This window comes from Corticium candelabrum, chromosome 20 (assembly GCF_963422355.1).
Source record: "Corticium candelabrum chromosome 20, ooCorCand1.1, whole genome shotgun sequence".
NCBI lineage: Eukaryota > Metazoa > Porifera > Homoscleromorpha > Homosclerophorida > Plakinidae > Corticium > Corticium candelabrum.
In genome coordinates, this window is record NC_085104.1 from 3,593,779 (window position 1) to 3,621,296 (window position 27,518).

Genomic DNA, 27,518 nt, shown 5'->3' on the forward strand with positions numbered 1-27,518 from the left:
AGGGTCATTAACCCTACATGGGTTATGCTACTTTCCATAGCAAAAGCCTATACCTAAGCCATCAAAAAGCAATGTGGTTTTCGCGGGATATTCCATGTGCATAGAACTGTGTACAGTACTGCACGCTAACTAGCGATGATCCCACGATTTAACACATTCCTACTACGCCCACAAAGTACACTTGTATGTTTATTGCCGACAGCAAGTCGCGACACCGAACTAGAGGTTGAGGTAATGTCAGCCCATCTGCATGGGGCTGCAATGCACACTGCGTCTGGAGCTGGGCTAGTAGTAAGTTAGAGTCGCTGACGCTGTGCCTATATTAGCTGGAGCGTCAGCGTTTAACAACTATCTCGCAAAGCTTTTTCGCCGGCGTCGTGAGGCTCCGTTGATCGTCATCGTCGTACACATTGTAAAGCAAAGACTATGTACCTATATAGCTGAACTACTAATTGATCGAGCAAGCGCAGCATGTGGTAACTGGGATGTGTTGTAGCGTACACCTCTAATTAGCTAATAAAGTGACACTTCTGACACCATTCACACGTAATTAGAGACACGACATATGAAACACCTATATCCACTTGCGAGCATGCATGTGCTATAGTGTATAGCAAAACCCGAATACTCTTCTAGCACTCATGCACAATTTCCTACATTTTGAGCGACGAAACACTTACGCGTACGCCTTGAGGACCTTGATGGCCAACGTCTCCCTACAAACAGCACAAAAATTAGTATAAAGCATCAAGACGGAAACTAGACAAAGTGTTATTTAGTAACCTTTTCTCCCTTTTCTCCAATGCACATGCTGTTGTTGTCATTCGTATCGTTTGATGATACAGTCAAAACAACGTAGCAAATTATTGTCATAAGCAAATACAAATACAGTGTGCCTCTCTTCATCTCCAACATATCAAACATCTGCATGGCTGCAAGACCAACACAAACTCTAGATAGTCTTTGTTCGCTTTCACACAAACTATTTAGTGTGAACGCTGCAATAGCCTACACGAAGTCTCTGAACAGATAGGAAGAAATTTCGAATTCACTTGATGCAAATCAATACCAGACTTGAGTAGAGAGAACGTTGAAAAGCAACTGAGCTGAACAGTTACAAGACAAAGAGTGGCGTAATTGCAAAATGAATAGCAGTATTGTACTGCATGTCTTGTGAACATGGCATGATGTTCCAACCAATATTGCATTAGAGAGCTATCCAATAACAATCTTTGTAAACTCATATTTACATAAGTTACATCCTTGTGAGTGAATGACGGTGGACGAAAGCGGAGGAGCTACCCTCATACGCAACAGTTCCTGGTAAAATACACGTTCGCACATTTAGCCCTACCCCTTTGAATTGAATTTCCGTTGTCACGGTTGAAGATGTCGTTGTGAGAACAGATTAGAAAGGAGGAGGTATCTATTTGTGGAGTGACTTCCTCTTGCATTGATAGCAATTGTAATCCAGCCACAGAGTGTACAATTAGCTGCAAGAGTCATATACATTGCAGGAGCTTAGAGTGGCATGGAGTAGACCGCGCTGTAGCCCTTCATTTGTAGGCGTGGCCATAAAAATCGTGAACTGTACATACGTTCGAGGACCAAAGCGGAGTATTCTGGCAGAGTGCCCAGCTTGGCCCAGACTACTCTAGCAGGAGTCACATTTAATTAATACAATTCCAGCGTGGTTGATTAGCCCGTTCTGTACACGTTTAGCAAAATAGTTGACACGAATTTGTTCCTCCGTTTCTACGTCACACCTAGAACCGTAGAACCCGGATATATTAAAAACATCTTGCTTAGTTCGACGACCCCATGGAAAAAGCGGCTCGCTCAATGCATACTGTCCGAGGTCACGAACAGGCTTTTCAAATTTGGTGCATATCCAGTGTTCCGTTCTGGAGAAATTCGAGATGGCGAGTTTGATGGGGAAGAAGTTGTGCCGCCGCAAGAGGACTCTGGAAGACGCGACACCTTCACTATCGACCTTGATCAGTTCGGCGTGCAGTCACTGGTTCGTCATGCATACTTTGAGCAGGAACAGCATCCTTTCTATTACGGTCGCGTTCGTGGAATTCAAAAATTGCCTCTTCAAATCGTCAATTAGTACATTTGAAATGTCAGGAGTATAAAGCGAATTTGGACTGGGTATTAAGCGAAATAGAGCGCTAGCAGCACGGATACTACGTTCTCCAAAGGGGAACAGTCATGATTACACGTGCACATCATTAATGGCCTCGATGCCCCAATGTACAGTGCTGATTTATTGAAAGAATACAGTATTGTAAAATTGTTGATTACATAGACCAGGGCAAACAATCACGTCTAGTAACATTGCGGATAAACGAACTACAAATATAAAAATATTTAATCGTGTATACTTAAACAGGAAGCAGTGTCAATTGTCGTCTGGTAAAAGCCAATTTTTCAAATTCAGGTCTGTCTACACCGACCCGCATATACGCCTACGAAAGTGCGTTTACATTGTGGTGTAGAACATATAGTCCTCATGAACAGTTTCAATGCCATTGGCCCCGCAGTTTCGGTGTGATTGATGTTACCGACAGACAGACAAAAAAGACAGACAGATAGACAGATAGAAGTACAGACAGCTAGACTGACAGACAGACAGAAAGACAGACAAATAGACAAACAGAGAGACAGACAGACAGACAGAAAGGCACACCAGACATCTAGATATTTAGAGATACACCACCCATTCTCAAGTCTGGATCTGTCAATGATTCTACCTTAGCAGTGAAAGAATCCAAAAGCAGTGAGCGTGTATATAAAAGTAGGCGTGCCCGTAAAATCGCGAGAGTTAGTCCCCTCATTCTAGGGGTCACTTAAACATTCACATTCGTCACAATATAGCTATAGAACAACATTAAACTAAAATCTCATGACACAACCTACTCACGAACCTGCGTGACCAAGATTATGTCCTGTAGTTCGATCACTTTCTCACCGCTCTGTAACAGAAAAGATTAAGAAAAACACTGCTATTCAGTGGCATAATCATCCAAAACGAACCTTTCAACTGACATGACTAACGTCTCAGTTCGCCTTGTAAAAACGCGATGAAGGCGAATGACCCCAAAATAATCCCTAATGTCCGACTATTTGTCTCTCAGATTTCACGTTCTGCCGTAGCAACAGTAAGATGACCACTAACATTACCCCATAGGTATAGTAGCCAAAAAGAACGCTTCAGATCTGCGACTGAAGAAAGAAAATCACTCGAGATCATGTGACTGAGATTATTTCCTGTGACTCATCCGCTTTCTTCGTTGCCTGCGTCAATAGAGGGATCAATTTTCAAGTTCTACAGCAGCAACGTTACGACAGATGCTGACGTGACCCTCTCTACCTAGTTGCTATCCAGTAGGACTATGACGCCAATGTAGCAGGTAGGTTTGGGTGCAGCTATTTGCTAGAAAAGGAGTGACCAAGACTAGGAAATGAAAGATATTAGGTCATGGACTCTGATCTTAACCACGTAGGACAAAATTGGATTTGCAATATGCCAAGGCTTGAGCTTCGTGTTGCGTCGTCCTGCGTGGGAGTGTCACGCGTCGAGCTTGACGTATTGTGCCATTCACAATATTATTTCAGCGTGCTGTAGACGTTGCTTCATGAATTCTTGAACTGACCACTCGCGCTTCGACTTTCTACTGGCATAACTCTGCCGGATCCCCCGGCTTTAATTCTTGAACTCCCCCAGCTCGCTCAAAATCCTCTCCTTGCGTTCTCTTAGCACGCTAGTCTTTGTACATCTTGCAGCTGATCATCCACGAGCAAGGACAGCTCCCTACACAATCGATAGACGGCTCAATGTCGAGTATAGGCGCTGACAGCAGTCATTACTCACGGAAACCACATGTGCCTATTTAGTTGGCTGTGATTGGTCGAAATCAAAGTGCTACTTCCGATGCCACGTGCTCAGCTTTCGGTTCGACGATCAAATATAATTCGGTTCTATTTGGACGGGTTGTGTCGCATGCGTCGCGTTCGCCTCGCGTCGCGTCGAGACATTCACAATTTAAATTTTGTACGACGCGACGCACGCGATGCAAAGTTCAAGCGTTCGCATATCGTAAATCCAGTTTAATTCAAATTGTTTCCAACTCATCAAAATTAAATTTCAGTTGAAACAAAAGAATAGAATACCGAACTCAAAACCGTATCTACGCATTCAGCAACACCGCGAAGGAGTCCTTCTCATTGGGACAACACCAAGGGCTTGTGGAAGTCAAAGAAGACTCGTCTCGTCAGCCGGTGCAGCTCTAACCAGTCGTCTTCTTAGTCAAAGTGCGCAGCCATTTTGGAACGTACGGGAGTTCTAAAACATCACGTGGATAGAACGAATTCCCGTCTGTATCGGACATGCATCTGTTGTAACAGGATATATTTGGCGAGCGAAGCGAGCCCCTCTCTTGTCATGTCAATTGAGCTTGAGATATATTTTATATATATATATATATATATATATATATATATATATATTTTTTTTTTTTTTTTTTTTTTTTTTAATTTTTTTTATATTATATATTTTTTTTAATAACCGCCCAATGGACGGAACACTACTGAAAAACACCACTACAAACACTTGCTACAGACAAAACATCTAGATGTTCAGTTATCATGCGAGAGTTGTATTGCCACAGTTTCACAGACAGTTGTTCATGAAGGTTAGTAATAGCTCGGCTGAAACTGTGACCTGTAGACAGAGTAGACTTCTTGGCAATAGACTTCAGCAGATCAAGACTATGTTCTGACCAGACTCCATATGACTCAACAACCAAAGGATAGAACAAGCAACCATACGAGGAAACATTTGAGTCGTGGCGTTCGTCTTTCTCCATTTCCCCAGCTTGAGCAGCAGCACCAGCCTTTACAGCTGCATTGATGACATGTGAGGGAGAAAATGAATTTTGCACTGAGATATCAAAGTAAGCAGCCTTTCCGTTAGAGAAGTCGGGATGAAAAACATCACCTGGTCTGTCCATGGATTGAGAAGAACACCGCTGCTCTCTTCGTACCCCAGAATTATCCACAAGCAACCAGTGATAGACGGTGTCACATAAGGCGTCATGTCGTCTGATTCGCAGAGAGCTGCTACAGCCAAGTGCGTGGTCACCAAAGACATCTAAAATATGGCCACAGACACAGCGAATTGAACGTGGGGGAGGTGAAAACACTGGAACTCCTAAGCGCAAACGCAAAGCAGTCACGAATTCACGCGGGGACATGGCCAGGCTGAGATTTGGGTTAGGGATTGCCCTCAACCAAGCCCCCACATGAGGAAATGTGACAGCATTAAAACGCGCTTGTTCTCGCAAACTACAAAGAGACGACCTAACGCTGGATTTCAAAGCGTCATCTAAAGCTCGTTGAATTGAATGTTGCGTGGAATTAACAGATAGCGCCGTACTATTAGGTGGTAAAAGATCCGCCAAACACTGTCGACATTCCAATTCGCCAGGGAAAACGGAAGTAGGACACATACTATCTGACCCATCAGGTGGAGAAAATGGCATTGAAGGAGTGAAGAGCAGGCGGAGAGACAAAGTCCGAGAGGAGTTGCAACTACCGACAAAGGCTGCAGAGGAAGATCTGTGAGCCTCACGTAGACCGAGACCACCTAAACGAGTAGGAAGTGTAGCCTGTCTCCATGGCAAATCAGAGATAGAGGAAGAGGACAAAGACTCCAAGCTATGATGAAGCCCTCTGTCAAAACGTAACAACACTTCGTGAATCCTGCAGCCAGGAACAGTTCTGATGATATGATTCAGCTTACAGAGGCTCAAGCAACTCCTCAGGAGATGAAGCTCCACTTGGGGATCCTCCAAAGCTGACAGACGATCCTGCCAGTTCAAAATTCTGTCCACACGTTGGGAAACAAACTCACAAACATAGGAGTCAGGTCCGTATACTGGACAGCCAAGAAAGTCAATACCACCATAGATATGAACACTTCGCTGAATTTCAGGTGCGAAAGCAGGGAATTCCTGATCACCCGAAGGCCAGAATATTTCACATTTCTTCAAATTGACATGCAGACCAAAAGAGGGACCTTTGGATATTAAGAGGTCTAACAGCCCAGCTACTGAAGAACGCGAACCTACGAACAATCCGTCATCCAAATACCATACCTTTAGCTTGAAATCAGGTAATGGCCCCAACTCATCCAAGAACTCTAAAACAACTAAGGAGAAAAGAAGTGGCCCAAGGGGATCCCTTGCTGCACTCCTGCGCATGACTTAATCCATGAAGAGCCAAAGGATAGCATACTTTCGCAGTGATAACACCATGATGACCATCCAAAAAGGGCTGGAAACTCTTTGTGTAAACGACCCAAAAATGAAACGCGAGAACATTCATTGAAAGCATTTGTCATATCAATTTTGAGGCAACAAAGAGAAGGATCCGACCCATAGCGTGCTATACAACTAGACAGAGCATGTATGGCAGCGTCTAAACCTCCTGGGACCCCAACTCCAACCTGACCATAAGGCAAAAAAGTATCTGGCAAGTCTGCCTTCACAGCAGAACAGCATAAGCGACTGATTAGTCGACGCAGAACCTCACCAACTGCTATTGGGCGAATGCCACCTTGCTTCTTCAGCAGAGCAGTAAGAGGAGCTCCACACAACCAGGGAGCTATTCTGGGGTCTGCACGACCAGAAAGAAGAAAGTTAATCAAGCATGTCAAGTTCTCCAGACAATGCTTGGCTGAGGGTGTTGTTGTACCAATAGCATCAAGCAAATGTTGAGAATTCAATTGAGAAGCACCAGGACTGGAACCACGAGGAAAAGATTGAAGGGCAGCTAGAACTGCATCCAAACTGGCAGACAGAGGAGAAGGAATCTCATCAGTATGACCTGGCACAGCGTGAGCAGGGTGACGCTGACGTAATTCTTCATGAGCCTTCTTGTTGTTGGGATTGACAGTACCCAAAGAGCCAAGAGAACGCATAGCTTCTCGGTAACGACCCTCTCTGGCATAAGCTAATGCTCGTTTTCGGTTGGCTTGCTCAACAGAAGAAGACTTGGGAAAGATCGACTTTCTGGAATCAGCATCAAGTCTAGCCTCAGACCAAAGACCCAGAAGATTGCCAGAAGTCCACTGTTCTAACCGGGAGAGTAACATAGCCTTAACTATAACGCGCTTTTTCTTGCCTCCTCTTGGTGGACATCTCAACACAGCCTTAGCAAACATGTGTAAGCGTGCATAACCCCACAGACCATGATGAGTGGCATTCCTGAATTCTGTGGCAAGGGCTTCAGCAACAGCAGGGCGGACTGAACATGGAATGTGACCAACAGTCTTGACTGGCAACAAAGAAATTTCCTGCATCAAGGCTTCAAACAAAACCGACTCAAGATGGACGGGGCACGCAAGGTTACATGCAGCCCTGATTGCTTCCACAACAGGATCATCAAAATCGCACGCTTGAGCAGCAGAAGGACCAGATATAGAAGCATTTGACACACCAGGAACATCTTCAGGATGAGCAGAATCAAGAAGAACTGCGTCCACACCCTCCTGTTCATATTCTGACGCCATCTTAGAAAACCACGACGAAGAAGACGGATCAACCATCACACCACCACATCTTGCGCGACCAGAGCCTTGAGAACGTCGGCAGACCTTCCAATGTGCAGAATAGGCAAAGCCGCAAACAGAACAAAGACGACGCCCGTGAGCAGAAAGAAACGACACAGAGGAAAAATGAGAGCGCGAGATGTGCTCCAGATTGATATGCTGCCAAAGCGAGTTACTGTTGGAGTATGAGCAATGACACAAGGGGCAAGAACAACCATCTGACGGCTCACAAGAAGACCGACCGTTGTTCAGAGAACGGCCACATCCGAGTTGAGAACAACTGGCGTCTTTATCAACGACACTATCCTCAGCAACTGTTTCATCTTCATCTGACGTGGTGGACATGCTGTCAGAACCCAAAAGAACGACGTAAATTGACCAAACGGCAGACTAAATTCAAACAGCAGACAACGCCATCTCTCATCCGGGATATATATATATATATATATATATATATATATATATATATATATATATATATATATATATATATATATATATATATATATATGTACGTCAGCACTTGTCATATGGATTTACGACAAAACAAAAAGACGAATCGACAAAACGACGATGCCAGATGAATGCAATTTTGACTCCGTAACATATGCGCTAAAAATTGAAGTTAGGGACCTTTTTCCAGGGGTCGACATAATTAAAATTTGTTGGCGAGAAGAGTCAAACGACTCTCGATTTTGTTCCCTTACGCGACTAAAGAGCAAAGGAGACTGATTCGAGACAAATGGAATGAACAAGAAAAGCTAAAAAGAGGAAAGTCTGTTTTTTAGTTTCCGCGCGTTACTTTGATAGAAATTATTGCTACGCAACCATTGTCACGTGACTACGTGACCATTGTTACGCGACTATCTTAGTAAACGAGTGAGACAATTGAAGCGCGAACAAAAAATTGAAGACGATTATAGTATTTTGCGTTCAATTATTCGATTCAGGCAATCAGTTATTTGATTTGTGCGTTCAGTTATCCGGTTCGGGCATTCAATTATCCGACTCAGGTATTTAATTATCCGATGTTCTGTCTTAGAAGTACTAAATTTATAGAAATAATTGTTTCAGACTGATACGTAAAGTCAAAACGGCGCACATTTCTTTCATGACGTCATTCTATGATGCTCACTCACGTTTCAGCTGACCAATAAATGATTGATTCAAGAAAGGTGAGAAGGCGAACCGCTGTCAAATAGAGCATGGTAGAAGCATGGAATTCACGGTAATACCATGGTTTCCATGCTTTTGAGCATGGTAAAAGCATGGATAGCATGGTTTACCATGAATACCATACTTTTCATGGCATGGTAAAAGCATGGATAGCATGGTATACCATGAATACCATACTTTTCATGGCATGATACATTAGTATGGTTTTATGGTACACCATGGATAGCATGGTATACCAACAATAACTTACTTTTCGTGGCATGGCACTTAGACATGCTTTGCATTGTATAGTATGTATGTATTATGTATGTATGTATTATAAATTATGTATGTATGTATTAAAATTGCTTGTCATGTACGTGTATCATAACACATGCCAATGATCGTAATCTATAGATTACATTCTTAAATCACTGCATCACCCCATTTAATGCAGTTCTCGTATAGTGTGCCAGTTAGTCAAACGTCGTTTCAAACAGTTTTGTGGTCATGATCTCGTGTAGTGGAGTGAGTGTGTGTGTGTGTGTGTATGTGTGTGTGTGTGTGTGTGTGTGTGTGTGTGTGTGTGTGTGTGTGTGTGTGTGTTGTGTGTGTGTGTGTGTGTGTGTGTGTGTGTGTGTGTGTTTTGCTTTCAGAGTGTAAGTTTGCAGACAAATATTTTGTAGCTTTGCTGGTTGGTATATTTAGTTGTAGTAGCTGCTGCTCAGAGATTTGGAGCTTTGCAATTAACCTGTATTCAAATACAGTTATGCTTTAATATCAGACTTATTTCCATACGTACACAGGTACGTATACAGTATTGTCGAGAATTGGAACAACGACAAGTCAAAACTATACTGGAAAATATCAATGAAATTGTGCATTTGATGATCAAGAGTCACGATCTATACTTGTCTCTTCTCTCTAAATTTTTGTAATCTTCTATAGACCAGAAAGAAAGCCTCAGCGACTGTCTTTGCTAATTTATCTGCCTGCATGTACACAACAGGCAGTCATAATATCTCAAAATGGTTTGGCTGTTGAGTAATGTAGGCATATGTTTCGGTAGGGATGGTGTTCTTGTAAATGACTTTCTCTATCACGTCTTCTGTTCTGACAATGTAAGATCTAGGAGAAAGATACAAATTGTGTAAATCAACAAGTGTGCATGCTTAAAAAGCATCTGGTAATAGTGATATTGTATATACCTCTCGTTCGCCTGGCTGTTTTTCTTGATCTTCGTTAGCATCGGCAGTCGGTCACGAAATAGCGACATCATCTTTTGAAAGTCATCTACGACTACGTACACTCTGTTGGTCTGTCTAGAATAAAGGAATTTCTTTATGATAGCAACAGACGAACTGCGAAGTAAGACGACAAAGGGTTCTCTCTTGATATGTCTCTCGTAGGTGACAGCGTAAAAGACTTCACCGTTATGTAAGATGCGAGACACTTCCTCTAGCTCTCCACAATTGGAATCTACCTCTTTTACTGCATCGTACAGGTTGCTGCTCAAAATTGCGGGCTTGCATGGTGGAAAAATGTTGCAATTTTTGGTTCTGAAGAATAACAGATGTGCAATATTGCGTGTACCGCATGAGTTAGTGAAAGATAACGACAACATACCTAAACTGCAAAAGTCGCGTATGCAATTTCGAATAGGGAAGGAACGTCATCATGTCTTGAATAAATGCGTTTGACGCAGTATCGTCACACGAATCTGCTACACAATCCCTTACATTCGCCTGCCACGTCGACATTGCTCTCACAATCTGCATTATAGATGTGCTGTCTTGATATTGACAATGAGTATGCTCATGCAGCACATTTCTCACCTGATGACACACGTCTCCTGTTCCGTGGCAGAACGTCTTGATTCATCCATTCAAATCCTCAAAATTAAAGCATGAATGGGTCCACAGCAGTCCATAGTTTCTCACTTGGTCGGGGAGATGACAAAGATTGTGGACGTTGAGACCGCAGAAGTCCTCTCCTGCATGGATATAGATCAGTGTAAAAACCTAGTGATATAAATAGCATACCTACCACAAATTATGTTGTATTACATGCAACATGCAGTATGATTGTATCGTAGCGTTCATGCACATATCTCTATTGCTAACTACTATAGAGTTGTAAACATTAATTAAACTATAGTAGTAATCCAAACTGGAGCTTTCTAAAGTTGGAGATATTTTCGGTTACAAATTTAGAAGATAAACTTGTAAGCTAACTTACCATAAATGTCTTGAGCTTCATAATAGAAGTCGTTCAAGACAACTTCAGCTCTTCTAACCATTTCTACGCTGATCTTAGCAGCAAGAAGTAAATGCATGCCTTCAGCCAAAAGGGCAAAATTTCGCAAATACATGGTTGGCAATATGCCTTGCAAACATGGAATGCCGTAGTACAGCAGCCAAGATCGGTATTCTGATGCTATAGATAGAAGAAAACACGCATATTTAATGCTATAGATAGAAGAAAACACGCATATTTAATCATAATACGACATACTCGCGTTTAGAAGAGGATGCTAGATTGATTAAGAGTATATTTTATTTTGTTTGATTATCACTTATATACTAGAATGTTACTATGTAGTTTGCAGAAATCAACAGTTTTGAAAGCATAGGAATGGCAAATTAATTGTCATCTTACCCTTCCAATTAGGTAGCCATTTACCAATTTCTCGTGGCAAACGTCGCACGAAATCTGGAGGGTGGATGTTTTTAACCTTTCATCTACAGTCTCGATCTACAGAGATAAAACAAGTTTTATAGAGATGCATAAATAGACAAATGGATAGATAGAAGTCTAGCTAACATCATCTCTGATGAAATATGGACAGCCTCTGCTTGAAACATCTGTCCAACGGTGGAGTAAACTTTTTGTCACTCCCAGTAGCACGCAATGCATGTAGTCAATGACTGCGGCAGTGACTGGGTAAAACTCGTTTAATAAAAGAAGTGGACAAGCCGACTTTATTCCTTTAACCTACAAAAGTTAAATACAAAATCTTGCATGAACATTTACGTTGTCGCCATGCAAGACCTATCGTACTGTTTGACTAGAAGTAACTGCTTGGTGGGCGTTGCGTACAAAACTTTCATTAGTTCTCTTCTGAAGAGCTCTATTAAAAAGGATGGCGTGTACGTGGCCTCGTCTTCTAGCAACCTGACGACCCGGCTCTTCACATACAAGGCAGCTGAACTTGCCATTGTGATGATTCATGCAAAACATGTCAGCTTTGGCTGGCAAGTCTGCCGTACACACTATTGCCTTGGCGCTGCAAGTCACATCTTCTTCGAGACCATATGGCACAAATCTCAAACCTGTATTGTACAATGTGCTGAAAATCCGCCTTAAATTATATCAAATCACTTAAATCATCTAATAATACCTGTTTGCGAAAGATCATTCATATTGCGTATGAATAGCGTCAACATAGATGTTAGTGGGACCTTGCCTTGGCCTTGCCACAGTCCACACAAAATCGCATTTCTTCTCAAGAACCTAAACATGTTTTACTAATTGATATCTTAACTTTAATTTATCAAATAAATAATTTTAATTAATAATATTTAAACTGTTAGTTATTTTGTTATGTTCTAAATTAATAATTAAATTATTTAAATGTAATAAATTAGTGCAATGCATGAATGTAGAAAGACACATTACACGCATTTACACAGTAACACACTAGTACGCAAGACTAAGTTCTAATCGAATCAAATAATGATAGAGTTTAAGCTAGCGCTTGAATTTTTATACCTCAGCTTTTCCGAAAGCTCGTTCACAACAGCATATAAGGGCCAGATTTTTGTAGCCGATGACTTGTACAGCTGTACTCCGTCGCAGTTGAACAGTAGCGAAATAACGTTGTTTTTTGTAGAGGACAAGTTCATAATCTCCTTGTAGCAATTGTCATTTCGAATGTCACACCTATTGCTGCTCAAATTTTTCACAATGTCTTTCCAAATGTCCTTTTCTAGAAAACAAAAATTTCGAAAGTCGTCAATATTCTTTGATATGTAAATAGTTGTTTGTACTCTCAAGCAGACTCTGTAATTGTTCTTCTATGGACGTTACTAAAGCAAAAGATTTCCTTCTACGAAAACACTGCTCGTCCTCTCCACCTTTGTAGCGTAAGCTAGGAGTGTATACAATAATGCAAATGTTAAAAACCCTAGCGCACACATGAACACACTCTCTCGCATATACGCACGCACGCACGCACATACACACCACACACACAGACACACACACAGACACACACACACACACACACACACACACACACACACACACACACACACACACACACACACACAAATGCATGGATGCATGGACACACACAAAACTAACGTTTATTATACTTACTCTGTACAGTCTCGTGTTTTACATTGGACTACCTCTTCGTCTTCTGGAAAAAAGGCGTTACACAAAGAACAAACGTCGTGTATTTCTCGTCTATCTGCTACTTCCAGCTCTTTCTTTCCTTGCTCCATCAGACTATCGTAATTTCGTGCACACCTAGTGTTTGGTGGACAATACAGTCTTATTAGTTTTAGCAGATCTGTTGTCATTCTTTGACTACATTTGTGTCTGGTGACAAATGTCAGAACAGATCTGATGTGATCAGTTTGACTAATCGTCGAGCCAGGAAACAGAACATCTTCTCTTGCTTGATTTTCAGAATCATTTGTGAATGATTTCTCTTCGCTTTCACAATCCATACGCCGGTGCTTGCTAGGCAGCTCATCTGTTGAAGTTTCATCTTCACTAGAGGATGCAAACTTTTCATCAAACTGTGCAGAAGCAGCTTCCGTTCCAGATGAGATCACACTGTTGGGTTGACACAGGTTCTTGGGTTCTACAGAAAAGCAAGACAGAAGTGGTGCATGAATCGCATTAGGTAAATATATTTTTGTTTAATTACTATAAAATAACAATTATACCAATTAACTTATACATCGCGTCATTCTACAGTTTTAGTTGGAGTATTTTATCTAGCTGAAGTAGTTTATGTCTAAACTATACATGCAGGCACCTTCCAAATCAGAAGAAATTTCATCAGGTTTCTCTTTGATCTCGTGCAGATTTCTGTGATTCAGAGCGACATGACGCCAAGCGTTGTACTTGGTCGAATAGCGACGAAGACAAAGCAAACAAGTCCATTTAGAATCGCCTAGAATTTTAGAGTAGCTTTTGTTGTTCATTCGGCAATCTGAGAGAGCTCTACGTATCATGGGTAAGTACACATTCGGCACTGTGACTGAACAAATACAGAAATTTTTTTAGTGCATTTCCCGCGATGTCTCGTGAAAGAAAGTTTAGTCTTGTGTTTTGGCTAGAAGAAAAGCAATATTCTATCGTAAAAACCATTGACGTTGTTGACTCCAGACATGCTAGAGTGGGAGATCGGACGATGGTGCGCTGGGACGGTGAGGTTCATCTTGCTGAAATTCTAGAGATTTCAGGTAGGCTAATGGTTTTGAGGAGGCTGCGACTGCTTCTGTTGCTGAAGTTGTACTGTGGTAGTGGTGGTGCATGGTAGTGTGTGTGTGTGTGTGTGTGTGTGTGTGTGTGTGTGTGTGTGTGTGTGTGTGTGTGTGTGTGTGTGTGTGTGTGTGTGTCTTTGTGTGGATGTGTGGGACCGTGCGCGTGTAAATAACTAGTAAATCAATGTTTGGATTTGTAGGCAACAAAGGCTACCTAGCTGACCAGCTTGACAAAAAAATCAAGCGATCAGAGATTGAGAGATTAAGCCAATCAAAGCGACAGCCAAAACGGAAGACATTCTCCAATGATGATACGGATCAACCTTCAAAGAAAGTAATTATAGAGTGGTATATCTAGTTACAATGTGCATGCAATAGAAAGTATCACGATCTACCACGTACAGAAGTCAAAGAAGAAACTGCAATCACGGGCTGAACTAACGGCAGGCGATCTTGTTGTAAAACAGATGGGAAGAAGTTTTCCTAGTGAACCTGAAAGGTTAGTGCCTATAGACTACAATCTAGGTGTTTTGACTCGAGCCTTCTGTGCAATTACTACAGCAACAGCCCAGACCTGACAATTTCTGATGATATGTGGACAGATCAAGAATGTATGTAAATGTAGACGTTTACATGTGCTCCTATCTACGTAACGTGCGTTCATGAACTCGTTATTCGTCTCTGTAACTGTCACCAATCGGCCTGTCAACTTGGATCGAGTTTGAGTGGTTAGCAGGTTGCTTAATTTATGTATTTTCGTATTTTTTAGGTGACTGGCGATCGTCTACTGACGAAACGACTTGAAAAAGTCGAGGAAGTCGTGATAAGTCTTGTGACAGGGCTGAACAGCTTGAAAGAGTTTAGTTATGAGTAGCTAGTCGCTCTGTTTTTGCATGCGTGTTGTCTGTATGTGAATATGTACTGTACTGTGATTGAAGAAATTTATATATCCATCTACAGTCTATAGCTAGATATATAAAATGTCTGGTCTGCAGGTAACGGCCCCTCAGTAAGTTACACTGTCTGTATGTTAGCTAGTGCATACGTACAGTTTCTAGCTTATATATCTTCTAGACTGAATGCCATTGAGAGATTACTAAATGATTGACCATGTGTACATATTAAAATTAATTGATCTTTTGACCAAATAAACTGTATCTCAATAATTTTACATTAAAAGTTTAGTTATTCAGTCTGTCATTTGGAGCTAAAATGTACTGACTACCTCCTCTTATTTGATATGTCACTCTCAGTGGTGTTGTTATGGGACAGATCACAAGTCCGGAGAGGGGGTGGGGCAATTGCTAGCTAGCTCCCTCAAGACTTTGGCACATAGTAGACTTTTTGACACTACAAGCTCTAAAAGGAACATGCAATGGACAAGCAGTTTGAATCACTCCCAGTTATGGCTGATTTCTATGTAGTTGGGCTTGGTCCTGGACCTCTGACATTTGGCCCCCTCAACCACGGAAAGCTGGTGACGCTGCTGTGACCAACTGTAATTAGGATAGCTGTAACAGTTTACTATAGTTGTAGGGTTGTAGCAACAGTAGCAGTTGTAGAGACACCAGCTTGTGACAGGAAGTAGGAAAACCTTTATTGAGGGACTGTTGATATAGGAGAGAATAAAAGGAGAGGGTTAAAATGTGAATAACTAAGGAATGCCAACTTTGTATCATAAACCAATGTATATAGGTATGTTGCACAATGGAACTGATATACAGTCTTTATTGTAGCGATGGACATACCATCATCATTTATTTCAAATTTGTACACGGGCAACGTAATATAACAGCAGGATGGTGTTAGATGGCTTATTTACGCAAAATGTACCCAAAATAGCAGCAGTCTGCAAGTTCTTATCAAATGTCATTCAAATCTAGGTATGCGTTCACAATTACGTAGAAAGTCTTTGTCACTATGTTCGTTGTTCTAATGACAATCAGTACAATCTGGACTGCAGTAGGTAGATCTTCGAGTCTTCTGTACTCCCATGCAATGTCCTTTGATTGAACATTTGAGTCATAAGGGATAGAGACCTCAATAAACCATGCTTTCTTGTCTTGTTTGCTCAATACAACGATATCTGGTCGGGTGGACTCAACGTTTCACTCTATTTGTATCTGAAAATCTTACGATATCTTTACTTTGTCGTTCTCTCTGAACTGACTCTCGCTGAAGCAAAATCATACCATGATGATCAAACTATAGATTACTTTTGTAGCACCATCATGTCGATTCTTGGACAGTGTAGAAGTCAATGATTAACTCGTCGTTGTCATCAATATGATATCATCATCATCATCATCATCATCATCATCATCATCATCATCATCATAATCATGTATGGTGCTTCACAGAATGATGCATACAGATCTAATCATGTTGGAATCTAACTCTGTGACAAACTTTCTTTTGCTGTGTTCACGATACAGACACTGTGACATGTTCTGAATGTTTGCCCATTATAGCTACAGCAAGGGAGGTACACATGGAGACACAATCATATTCTGTCAGCCATAACAGATGGTCTTGATGACTGCCTGCTATTAGACAGTTTTCGCTTGACTGTGACCTTATAGTCTCCAGTTGTACTCTGACATTGCAAACCTCAGGGAAGCTATCTGTAGGAATGCCATAAATGTATGTTGCTCATACATTTTGTAGGTAAAGTGTATGTAATTGTTTGAGTAAATTATCTAACTATTTACAGTAAACTATAAAAGAGTGTTATTCTACAATATTAGATACTTGAGTATAATAACTGAGTGATGCTACACAGCCGTTTTAAATGTGCCTTTGCTTTAATTGAAGGTTGGCATCATCACTTTGTAGTCACAGCAGCTCCTCTTTGAACAATACAGCGTTTTTATGTATTACTGTCATCTACCTTATGCATACGTGTGTATACAATGACATATGTATGTATGAATGATTTTTGTTCGATTGCAATACATTTTTGGTTATTTGATCCTTGCATATTTGATCTTTGTGCTGATGATAATAGGATACCATCATGTGGCAGTGATGCTGCAAAAGGTGTAGTGCGGCTCTAAAAGGGTACACATGCCGTAGACATTACTGACTATTATTGACTATTAGTAAAAAAAAGTAGCTGGTTTTGTGTACTAGAACTGTTTCTTTTTTGCTCTTGCTTAAAATCCTTTAACTTGATAGAAGAATTATGTCTATTGTATGTGCCAGCATTGCATGCCATTGCTAGGTTTGTTTTGTATTATACATGTTTCAGAGCTTCTCAAGTCATATTTCCGGAAAATAGCTTTAATGGGGACTTAAATTTCAAGGTGTAATTAAAGCTCAGACACTTTGCTTGTTTTTGTTCTTTCATCTTTTGTCTTCTGAGTTTGACCAAAGGAGGTCGGATAATTGAGGGTCAACTGTATGCAATTGCACTTGGAAGGGTTTTGATTGTTGTTGTTAAATTGATTGCTAGTCTTTACTTGGACATACGTAATTTTGGAGAATGTTTCTTTTAGTTTGTTATCTTGTATTATTGGTATATTTTGATTTTACAGGAAATTTCGAAGTTGAATTCAAACTTAAGAACTTATGAATATGAAGGCGACAGTGATCATGTAAGTATAGCTCATGTATTGTTGATTAAATAGTCACTTAGTAACAATGATTATTTGTTTTTTTAATTTTAGGACAACTTCGAAGACACAAATGGCCACAGCATGAGTATGACAGTTCATAGTGCTAATTTTAATTCCAACAATTTACTGAACGTTTGATGCGTTATTAAGCAACTCTAAAGGCCAGAACTAAAGAAGCCCAGAAACCTTCAATTGCTGTCAGAGACCTGGCAGTCAAGCTTTTTAGTGAGGAAGAATTGACAAAATGCAGCGTTCGAGGCAGAAAAACCCACAAGAATCTTGACGCTAGGCCCTCTCTTCCTGCAAAGAAGCTACTAACTCTACACTGTAAGCATATTCAGTGTTTCTGATGGTTCAATTTTGTGTTAAGTTAAACTGTTCTCTTTTTTAGCGCTGGTCCAAAAGCATTTCCCTGGTTGTAAAACCAGCGAGATTAATCAGTTTCTGGCCGACGAAATGAAATTTTGTCGCCAGAAAAGTGAACAGTGAAAACACTTGGCATATAGTGATTGTCAATTATTCTAGACTATCTGTGCATGTTTGTTTATATGTAGAACAATTGTTTCTAGTGAACATAAACATACAACAAAGATTCACGAGTGTGTCTTTATTCATAACTAATTGCATGACCTGGTAATTTAATTAATGCTCACATGATCATGGAAACCATGGTTTCCATGAACCCATGATATCATGGAAAACCATGGAAAACCATGGTATTTTTAACATGCTTTCCATGGAATGTTTCTACCATGCTTTCAATGGAAAGCCTGTGTTTCCATGGTAAAAGTACCATGAAAATTCCATGGAAATACCATGGTTTACCATGCTCTATTTGACAGGGGCAACGCCTAGATTCGTCGAACTCTTGTTGGGTGTTGTCTTCAACGATTGCCCACTTGTCATTGACCATGCACAAACACTACAATGTAAACGCCTATTCTACACTCAACCGACCAAACCTTGTTTCGCTGCCACTTTTGACGAAATTCGCGACTCATTTACGGGTACAGTACAATGGCCATTGCATTCAGAAAATTTTCCAATGGATAAGTTTGTGTTCCACTTGTCGATCACGCATATCTCAAGCGCTAGAGGTTCTTATGCCACCGGATGAAATCCGTAAACTAGCCCATACCGGTCTGGTCCTAATCTGGATGTTTATTGATAGTTGATTGATAGTTGATTAATTCTTTGGTTAGAGTACTTGTGCGCAGGGGATGGCGCTATTTCATTCTGTTCTCTCTCTTATTTTTTGCTCGACGGCGTACATGGCTACCCTGCAGGTTCGCCGGAACCTGTATGTGACTCTTTTGGCTCCTATTATTTTAGACTGTGGTGGTCACAGTGCAGAACCTCAGACTGGGGCCTCACCGTTCTCTGTTACTCGCTTCGTTGCAAATGGGAAAGCATATACAGGACAAAGCTATCAAACTATTGGTTCATACTCTGAACGGTTGGAGTTTTATTGTAGATGTACGTCCGCTTTTTGTTCTACTTTCAGTTGAGATCACTTCTAGCAGTTTCAAGGGGTTTATGTGTCAAGGGCGCAGCTACAGCGACAGTGCGGACACAAACGCTTGGGGTGAGTTTAAAGACTTTCCCACCCCGAAAGCAAAAACCTTGGCCTGCACCTCACCCAAGATAACTGCTCCGTAAGAATTGGATGGTTTCTATACTTGTACGTGTGGCTAGACTCTGCGTATCTCTGTCTATAGGGCGCATTTGTTCATAACAACGCGGATGTGGTGGCTAGTTTGAATGCCTCGTGGATGGCACCAAGTACCGTGGTGGACTCCAGTCTGCAGCTCTAGTAAAAAAACACGACGCTTGTGTTGTCTTAGTCTCTTGATTAAACGCGTTGCTGTCAATGTTCTTTCTATACAGCTGCACTGTGGTTCAAGAGAGGGTAACGTATTGGGTCAAATTGGTGGCGACATCGGATCCATTTGGTGTAAACTCGACATGCACTGTGACGGAAGCCGTATGTGTCTCTGTATGCTCTCTCATAATCAACAGCCTTTCCTTGTTTATATCGAATACAAAGCGGTTATTGGTTACTGAAGATTAGATGAAACAGTATTGAATATCTATTGCAATGGTAAACACACACATACACACACACACACACACACACACACACACACACACACACACACACACACACATACACACACAAACACACACACACACACACACACACACACACACACACACAAACACACACACACACACACACACACACACACACACACACACACAGCACACCACATACACATGTATAAACACACCAACGCACAAATATGTAAACACACACCTACACACATGTACACACACACGTCACACTTACACGCACACTCATAATTCAGTTGATACTCTGAATCAGCAGTAATGTTGCAGAAGTTTAAATGCAGCAATTTAAATTAAAATCAAAATAGAGAAGTCATTTTGTAGATGTCTATTAACAGCACTGCATATAGATTTGCTAGCTATATTATATTTAAATTTACCTAAGATGTTATCAAACTAATACTCAAACGAAACCGTCTAAACGGTTAGAGAAACATAAGAAAGAAAGACAGGCCAAGTTTCATAATTTACTGGCATCACTGGGGTTTGAACTTCCAAACCATGGATTGGTAGCCATTTTTAATATTATTATTTATATTTACAGTATTATAAACCACTACACTGGCCTCTTAGCTTCATGTCCTTCCTGCCTTGTAAGGAACTTTATGCTCTCCAAGATATTTATCAGCATCCGAACGTTCAGTTGTTTGTTCTGATGATCGATGTGACTCAAACAGCATGTCACTAACGTCATTCTGTTGTGTTGTCATAGCTCGAACGAAATCCAAATGGTATTTCCTGTCTGATGTTTCCTGAAATTAATGCGACGAACAGCACAAACTTTGTTATAGATTAAAACATAATTATATTAGTCTATTTATCAATTGAAAGACGAACAATCAACTTATAAAGCATTCTTACAGTTTGTGGTTTCTTTGGAAATGATTGCGTCTTCCTTCTTTGCAAAAATTTCCCTTGTCGAGAAATGATCTTTCTTTAATGTGAGTAGTAAAAGAAGACCACAGAATCCGTCGCTTACCGCTGGTCCAGTCCAGCCAATATTGAATTGGCTGAAAATGCTGCTGCTTTCCCTTACTTCCAAAAGAAGGAATAGGAAAACTTCTTTTGGTGGTGCTGGTGAGAATCCATCGTACGCGCTCAGCTCCCAATCACGGACTCAGTAGACAAGCTACACATTTGCCATTGTACAAATACGCAGTTAATGCAGTGGAGGCGTGGTCTTGCCGTCTCGGCTGCTACGACTATGGGATCTCAATTTTACCACGCTGGTTATCCAATTTGTTCCAACTCATCAAGATGGATACACACGAGAGACAGGCCTTTAGAGGCTCGAGGCGACACCAACAGTGAAAGGGAACAAGTTTACAGTACCTAGAAGAGACTCGGTTATTCATAAGCGTTGTATACACTTTATATGGATCGTCTTGAACGACTTGCAATCGCTTTCGATCCAGTACGACGAGACGTTGAAGACGTATACGAAAAGCGCTCGAGTTGAAAAGGCGATGCGATGACGGGAATCTAGTGGAATGTCTACGAGTACGCGTAAATGGAAAGATGCAGCGCTTATTGCTTTCCTAGTTGTAGATGATGAAATATTTGAAAGATGAATATTGCAAGTCAATGTTTTCTATTATAGTTCTCGTCAATCTCGGCTGGTGCTACAGAGAGAGCGGGAAATTTGAGAAAAGTTTGAGTTTACTGGATGAGGCTTTCACAATCAATCGATCGTGATCATCATTTTCTCATCTCTCCTTGGCATGTGGTATTATATAAATACTGCATGATTCCTAAGAGATCCAAATTCATATCTCGCCTTAACTCTACGTACGATTTACTTGACAGAATTATGAAGCTTGGAAATTTTCAAGAGAACCGATGGATTGCAAGCGTATCATTAACGTCATCACATTCTCTATTGGCGGAGTGTGAGTACAGTAGTCTGGAAATTCTTTCTATCGTAATGAACTGTAGACAGAGCTGAACATCACGTGATCATTTTTGTTATGCTAAATCTGTTGGTTTGAAATGCTCAATGTTTCCAAATTGCATGGTATCGACAATTTTGATAATGTGTCTGTCATCCAACTAACCATATCAATTTTAGTGATACAATGCTGCAAAGTGATTAACCGCTTAGAATTGCATGCGTTCTAGAGAAACAGTTTATGCACGTTTTATTCAGTATCCTTACTTGATTTTCGCTCAAACTTTCTTAAATTTGCTAGATAGGTTTGTCCCCATCACAAACAAATTCCAGTGACAAAGTTGGCGTATGGATCCACGTCATCGCTAATGCAATATCACCTCTACCGTACATAATAAAGCACAACGGTACAAGTGGTAATTACTAACTAAAATGACTGTTTTACCTCATACAATCAAGAATCACTTTTCCTCCAAATTGTTGTACTCACACTCTATTTCAAAACTATTTTAAGAAATGAATTTATACAATATTCTTTCTTGCCATTCTTTGTGTATCCTCAACCAAGGTTAAGAATTCCGGTATAGCGGTCATACATCAATAAATATTACGAAAATATGGATATTTCATGCCACCGATTCCGCAACTATAGATATAAATCTAACCAACGGACAATCGAGTATATATGGTTGGCAGTTTGGTGCAAATCACTGTGTAGACACACCCCGCTTGCGCGGCAACACCTGAAGTATATCCAGATATATAAATAGAGTTTAGATTAACCAGTAATCCTTGCAACAGCCTCCGAGGTCATAACGCAATATTTTAAGCAATTTTTCATGCATGAAACACCTTGTGAAATCCGTATACCAATTACAGCAGAAACAGACATGCGTGCGCACGCACGAACACTCACACACATTGGCACACACACACACACACACACACACACACACACACACACACACACATACAAACACGTACTCTCGCATGCACACACGCACGTACGCACGCACCCACAGACACTCGTAATATTTCGCTCCACCTGCACGGGTATCGAGAATCAACAAATTATTTGCATGCTATAATCGGGGAGATGCAAAATTGTACACGTTTATCTAGACACAAAGTTTCTGACACTATTACGTCTACTTACGGTATTCCTGGTATCTGAAACTGTGGCATTGCAAAAAAGCCTTACTAGTTGTTAATTTCTGGCCCTTATTATTATGAGATGGGACTTTATAGACTGTTATGACATAGTTTTGTAAATTATAATTCTAAGGAAAATGGATGGCTCTACAAGAATGGAGACACGGGGAAGCGACTATTAGAATAATACGTATAGAACACAATCATTAGAATTTGTGTACTTTAGTATACACATACACGACTAAATCATACACTATAACCCAAAAAATGAAGGATGTTTGAAGAAAAATGTTTATCAAGGTTGAAAGCAATTCGTAGAGAGTCTGAAAGAACTGCTACATCAAAAAAGCACCAAAGAAAGCGTACTGATGAGAAAAATAGTAGTAAGGACTACTATTCATGAAACGCACAGATACTTTATCTTTGTTTTTAAGTAGCAAAGATCGTCCAGAATAGGGAGTATATTGATCGCTGTTGTCTTGACTATTCGTGTGCGAGTAAAACTGACAAGAGCCGTTGATTGCAATGCAGAATTTTGAATCGCGAGTGTAACTTGAATGGCTGTAAAACCTCATCTGAACGTAAACATAATAGAGACCGTCTCTTGGTACGGTAGCGATTCCATTGCCATACTGCATGCCTCCACGAACGTAAGGAGAATAGGAATATCCACTGGAACTATACCATTGGGTTACAAGACCTGTATCGTAAAGGAGAAACAGCAATTAGCATGTTAACTGCAATTACGTATTTTTCTTCAAGGGAAACGTCAACTTTCACAAACATGCATTTCACAAATTTATATATTACGTTATCAGGTTGTTTATCAGTTTTTACACACAGTAGTGGTCTAAATAAATTTGTGTTAATGTCTACATGTTCGTCTTTCCGAATATACATCGTAACATTTAAGTATAATGAATATTATCATAACATTTTATAGTTTTATCAATTGCCTAAGCATTAATCAAGCTAAATATGTAACGAAAAGATGCCAAATTACTTTATGCTGCAACAATTTGGTGAAAATATATTTGTTAAAGTATCTAATCGTTATAAATGTACAAACTGGCAACTGGATCAAGATCCTACAGTAAATGACGCTTTCACGCCCAATCTAATTCCAAGCTATCGCAAAATCATTGCAATAAATCAAATCCACTTGGAAAGGTGGGTTCAATCTATATTGATTGCGATCAGTTGAACCTAACAATCAAATAGTGGGCGTTACCTTCACGTGCGCTACGAGTCAAGTCGAAACAGCGAACACTCCTTACTCTACTTTGTTCTCGCCCAATTTATGTCAACACTTTTTCAACTCATACGTACTTATCCGCACAGTAGCCAAGTGACACCCAAAAAAGGCGAAATATTGTTTCCAAATTAAAGTGTAGTGTTGGCGCTCTCTATACCTCAGCCAGTGAGATCGCACGAACAGTTGCGTTCAGATTGCGATCCATTTCTTTCTTGTCCAGTTTGGACAGGATTAATATAACAAGTGGAAATCAAATTACTAACATAGAATGAAAATAAAATGTATACAAAATTATTTTAATTGAATAATATTTATTATCTACATTGCATTAGTTGCTAGATGAGTACTCAACCGGTATTTATAGGATTTTTGTAGGATCGGATCTTGAAAGAACCGCTATAATGCCATCGGTTTTTCGTTATACAGTATAGCCAGCCTAGCAACGCCACCGTAAAATGGATATTGTGCGGGCAACATACACGTACGTTTAAATAGAATACGATTACGATCACGTAACTCTGAAAATTGACAAAATTGCACAATTTTTGAAATTTCAGTGGTCTTGTTGCTCGGCATTTATTTGCTTGTATATTTACATATATACCCTTTTCTATCCTACTCGACATCTTCTCACGTTACACGTTCTTAATCCCTTTCATTCCTGTCCTCTTTGAGTCTTTCTAAACGACGGTTCTCTTGGGAGGCTCTAAATCATCCTTGTATGATCTTGATTAACATCTTTGCCATTAGCAACATTACCAGGTGGAATGGAAAGAAACGAGTCAAAAAACTGGACCTACTGTTTAAAACGGAAATACACGCACAAAGACTTGAAAACCATGGACCTTGTATTACGTGGCTTTCTTGCCAAACTGTCAACCATCACTAGAGACCACCAACACTCACATTAAATCAAATCCGAAACATTCCTCATTCCCTTCTTGCATAAATCGCAATGACCAGTACTCCGAGTGATCATACAACAAAGAACTTAAATATATGGTTGGTCCGGGTTTCTCATGATAAATGAACTCGACTCTAAAAGCGCTGGCTTTTTACATTCTGTCATCCAATTACTAAGACAAAAGTAGTCAAAACATCTCATACGCGATTTGTTCAATATTTTGCATATTTTACGATATTTCTTTTTTTACTACTGCACATATTAGTTTGAAATTGATTTGATTGCAAATTTCTGCATTTCATTAGATGTACAATGACCGACGTGCTTATAGATCCACCTAGCGTATGAGATATAGTACAAAATATAAAAACATTATATTGCGGAAGTTAATTATATAAAATGTTAACAAGGGTTCAGATACTCTGGTTTGTCATACTGTTTTCGACACAGCTGGTCTTTGTAGCTTTTCAAGCAATTTGAGAGTAAAGATTTGAGGTAGTATTGCAACAAGCTAAACGAGCATTGTCTAGTGTGGGAATGATTTCTGCATTTTCAAAGACTCACGTGATAACAACGTCAAAATTTGACGCCAATGGGTTGCTGCCAATGTCTTACTTTTTTTGACAGCCTTGATTTAGAGGTACAAGTAGTCTACTTTGCAAAGCAACAAAAGGCCTTTCTGTGACGCCATATGAGCCATGCACATGAAAACAGTCGTCCCGGAACTCGAGTAATAACAGTTTCTTGTATTACAAATAGTCTTAGGACTGTTTAGCCTAACTCTAATGAAAATTTCAGATGTTCTCTGCCAACATTATTCTAGACAAAGGAAACCCAGACTTCCGGTTTGTTGCAAGACTGTTGAAGATTTGAGTGCTGCTTAAAAATCAGCTGTTTTAGTGGGGGCGCAAAATGCTATAATCGCAAAATTAGCATACTGCTCAGCCTATTCATTCAGCTGTTTTCTGTTCGGTCGTGACAATTTTGGTGCTGTTTCTTCTTCTTGACATTGACTGCGTGGTCTACAACTTGTCTAGAAACTCGCGGCAAAATAGAAGCCCTCACAAAATAGCATTTCCCAACGCGTTACTGCAACATCTGTCGGAAAATTGCGAGGGTCAGTAAACAAGTTTCTGAAGAGGTAGCAGAGGGCAGTAGTGATTACAGGAAACGGTTAAGAGAAAGAAAACTACAATTGCACGAGATGATCGTTTGTTACAGAAATTCGCTATTGCTGACAGAACAGCTACGTCGCGAGGCAGCTGAACGAACGCTTTGCCACTGTAATAGGCAAATTCCTCTTTGAGAGATCCATCGTTCGTCGTCTCAAAAAGAGCGTGTCTGCGCGTGTCGAACTCGAAGAAGCTACGTTGACGCCTTACATCTAGCCGTCTTCGTGAGTGGACGGTATTAGACCAGCACCTGGACACTCGAGAAGTAAAAACCAGCGTAGTTTCTTCAGCTGAACTAATGCGATGCTAATCCCAACAAAAACCTGTGGCACTGGTTGAAGGTCACCGCTAATCAGCACCGCCTTGAAACATAAGAAGGACTCTGGGAAGCAATACGGAACGCCAATAGACTGGAATACATCCAGAAAACAATTGATCGAGTGTTTCAATGAATCCTTGCAACTATGGAGTCGGGAAGGTGATCTGGAGGTCTACAATGTCTGGAGCGATGATATGCGTTCTGACAAAATGCTGTAGCCAGATCTGTTTGAGCATTGTCCCGTATGTCTTACAAAAGAGACTCAGCGATATCTATTCCCCCACGTAAAAGACGACAAACGTGAGAAGCGCAAACGACATCATTAGGACATTACGAGGTCATACAGAAGCTCTAAGAGATGCGCCTTATTAGACAAAAATGTGATGTTTATTATATACAATGGCGATATCTTTACAAATTCTTGCTGTTGATCAATCGGTGCGTCATGACGGCACGAATCTTGCCCACTTTACTGTGCGTAAACACAAAACGTTCCAGGAATCAATTGGTTGAGTTTTTCAATGCATACCAATGAAAGAGATTTCATTGCAGACCGTTATACCCTTTCTCCTAATAAAGTCATAATCATTGCTGACATTTGCGGTAAGTCTGTTATTTTGCATCTAGCACGACAACCCTGGGCCAAAATACGTCTAAAGGCTATGAACATGGTTGCATATGGCCGTCACAATTACGTCGTGCGATTACGTTACAACAATGACAAGGTTGATCTTGTTGAAGTCATGGAGTGGACTGGAGAGAGTGGTCACGAGGCAGTCTTCGGTTTATGTCGAGAATTGGAAGCGACCA

The 27,518-nt window shown here is 40.5% G+C and overlaps 2 protein-coding genes and 1 long non-coding RNA gene across 3 annotated transcripts; all 3 read right to left on the reverse strand.

The window, feature by feature from the left end:
• Window positions 1-383: 383 nt before the first annotated feature.
• LOC134195983 (uncharacterized) lies at window positions 384-1,112 on the reverse strand. The gene is made up of 3 exons (XR_009972475.1): window positions 1,013-1,112; window positions 784-932; window positions 384-716 (listed from the first exon to the last, which is right to left on the reverse strand). It is a non-coding gene; the product is annotated as an uncharacterized LOC134195983 (long non-coding RNA).
• Window positions 1,113-4,563: 3,451 nt separating this feature from the next.
• Window positions 4,564-5,745, reverse strand: LOC134195814 (uncharacterized). Its single transcript, XM_062664897.1, has one exon. It carries the CDS (start codon window positions 5,544-5,546, stop codon window positions 4,590-4,592), a length of 957 nt encoding a protein of 318 aa, XP_062520881.1. The 5' UTR covers window positions 5,547-5,745; the 3' UTR covers window positions 4,564-4,589.
• Window positions 5,746-6,214: 469 nt separating this feature from the next.
• Window positions 6,215-7,960, reverse strand: LOC134196104 (uncharacterized). The gene has a single exon (XM_062665183.1). It carries the CDS (start codon window positions 7,958-7,960, stop codon window positions 6,215-6,217), a length of 1,746 nt encoding a protein of 581 aa, XP_062521167.1.
• Window positions 7,961-27,518: the final 19,558 nt, after the last annotated feature.

Excerpts from the sequence above, each read along its gene's own strand:
- LOC134195814 (XM_062664897.1), bottom strand. The coding sequence starts at position 5,546 with ATGCCATTTTCTCCACCTGATGGGTCAGATAGTATGTGTCCTACTTCC.
- LOC134196104 (XM_062665183.1), bottom strand. The coding sequence starts at position 7,960 with ATGTCCACCACGTCAGATGAAGATGAAACAGTTGCTGAGGATAGTGTC.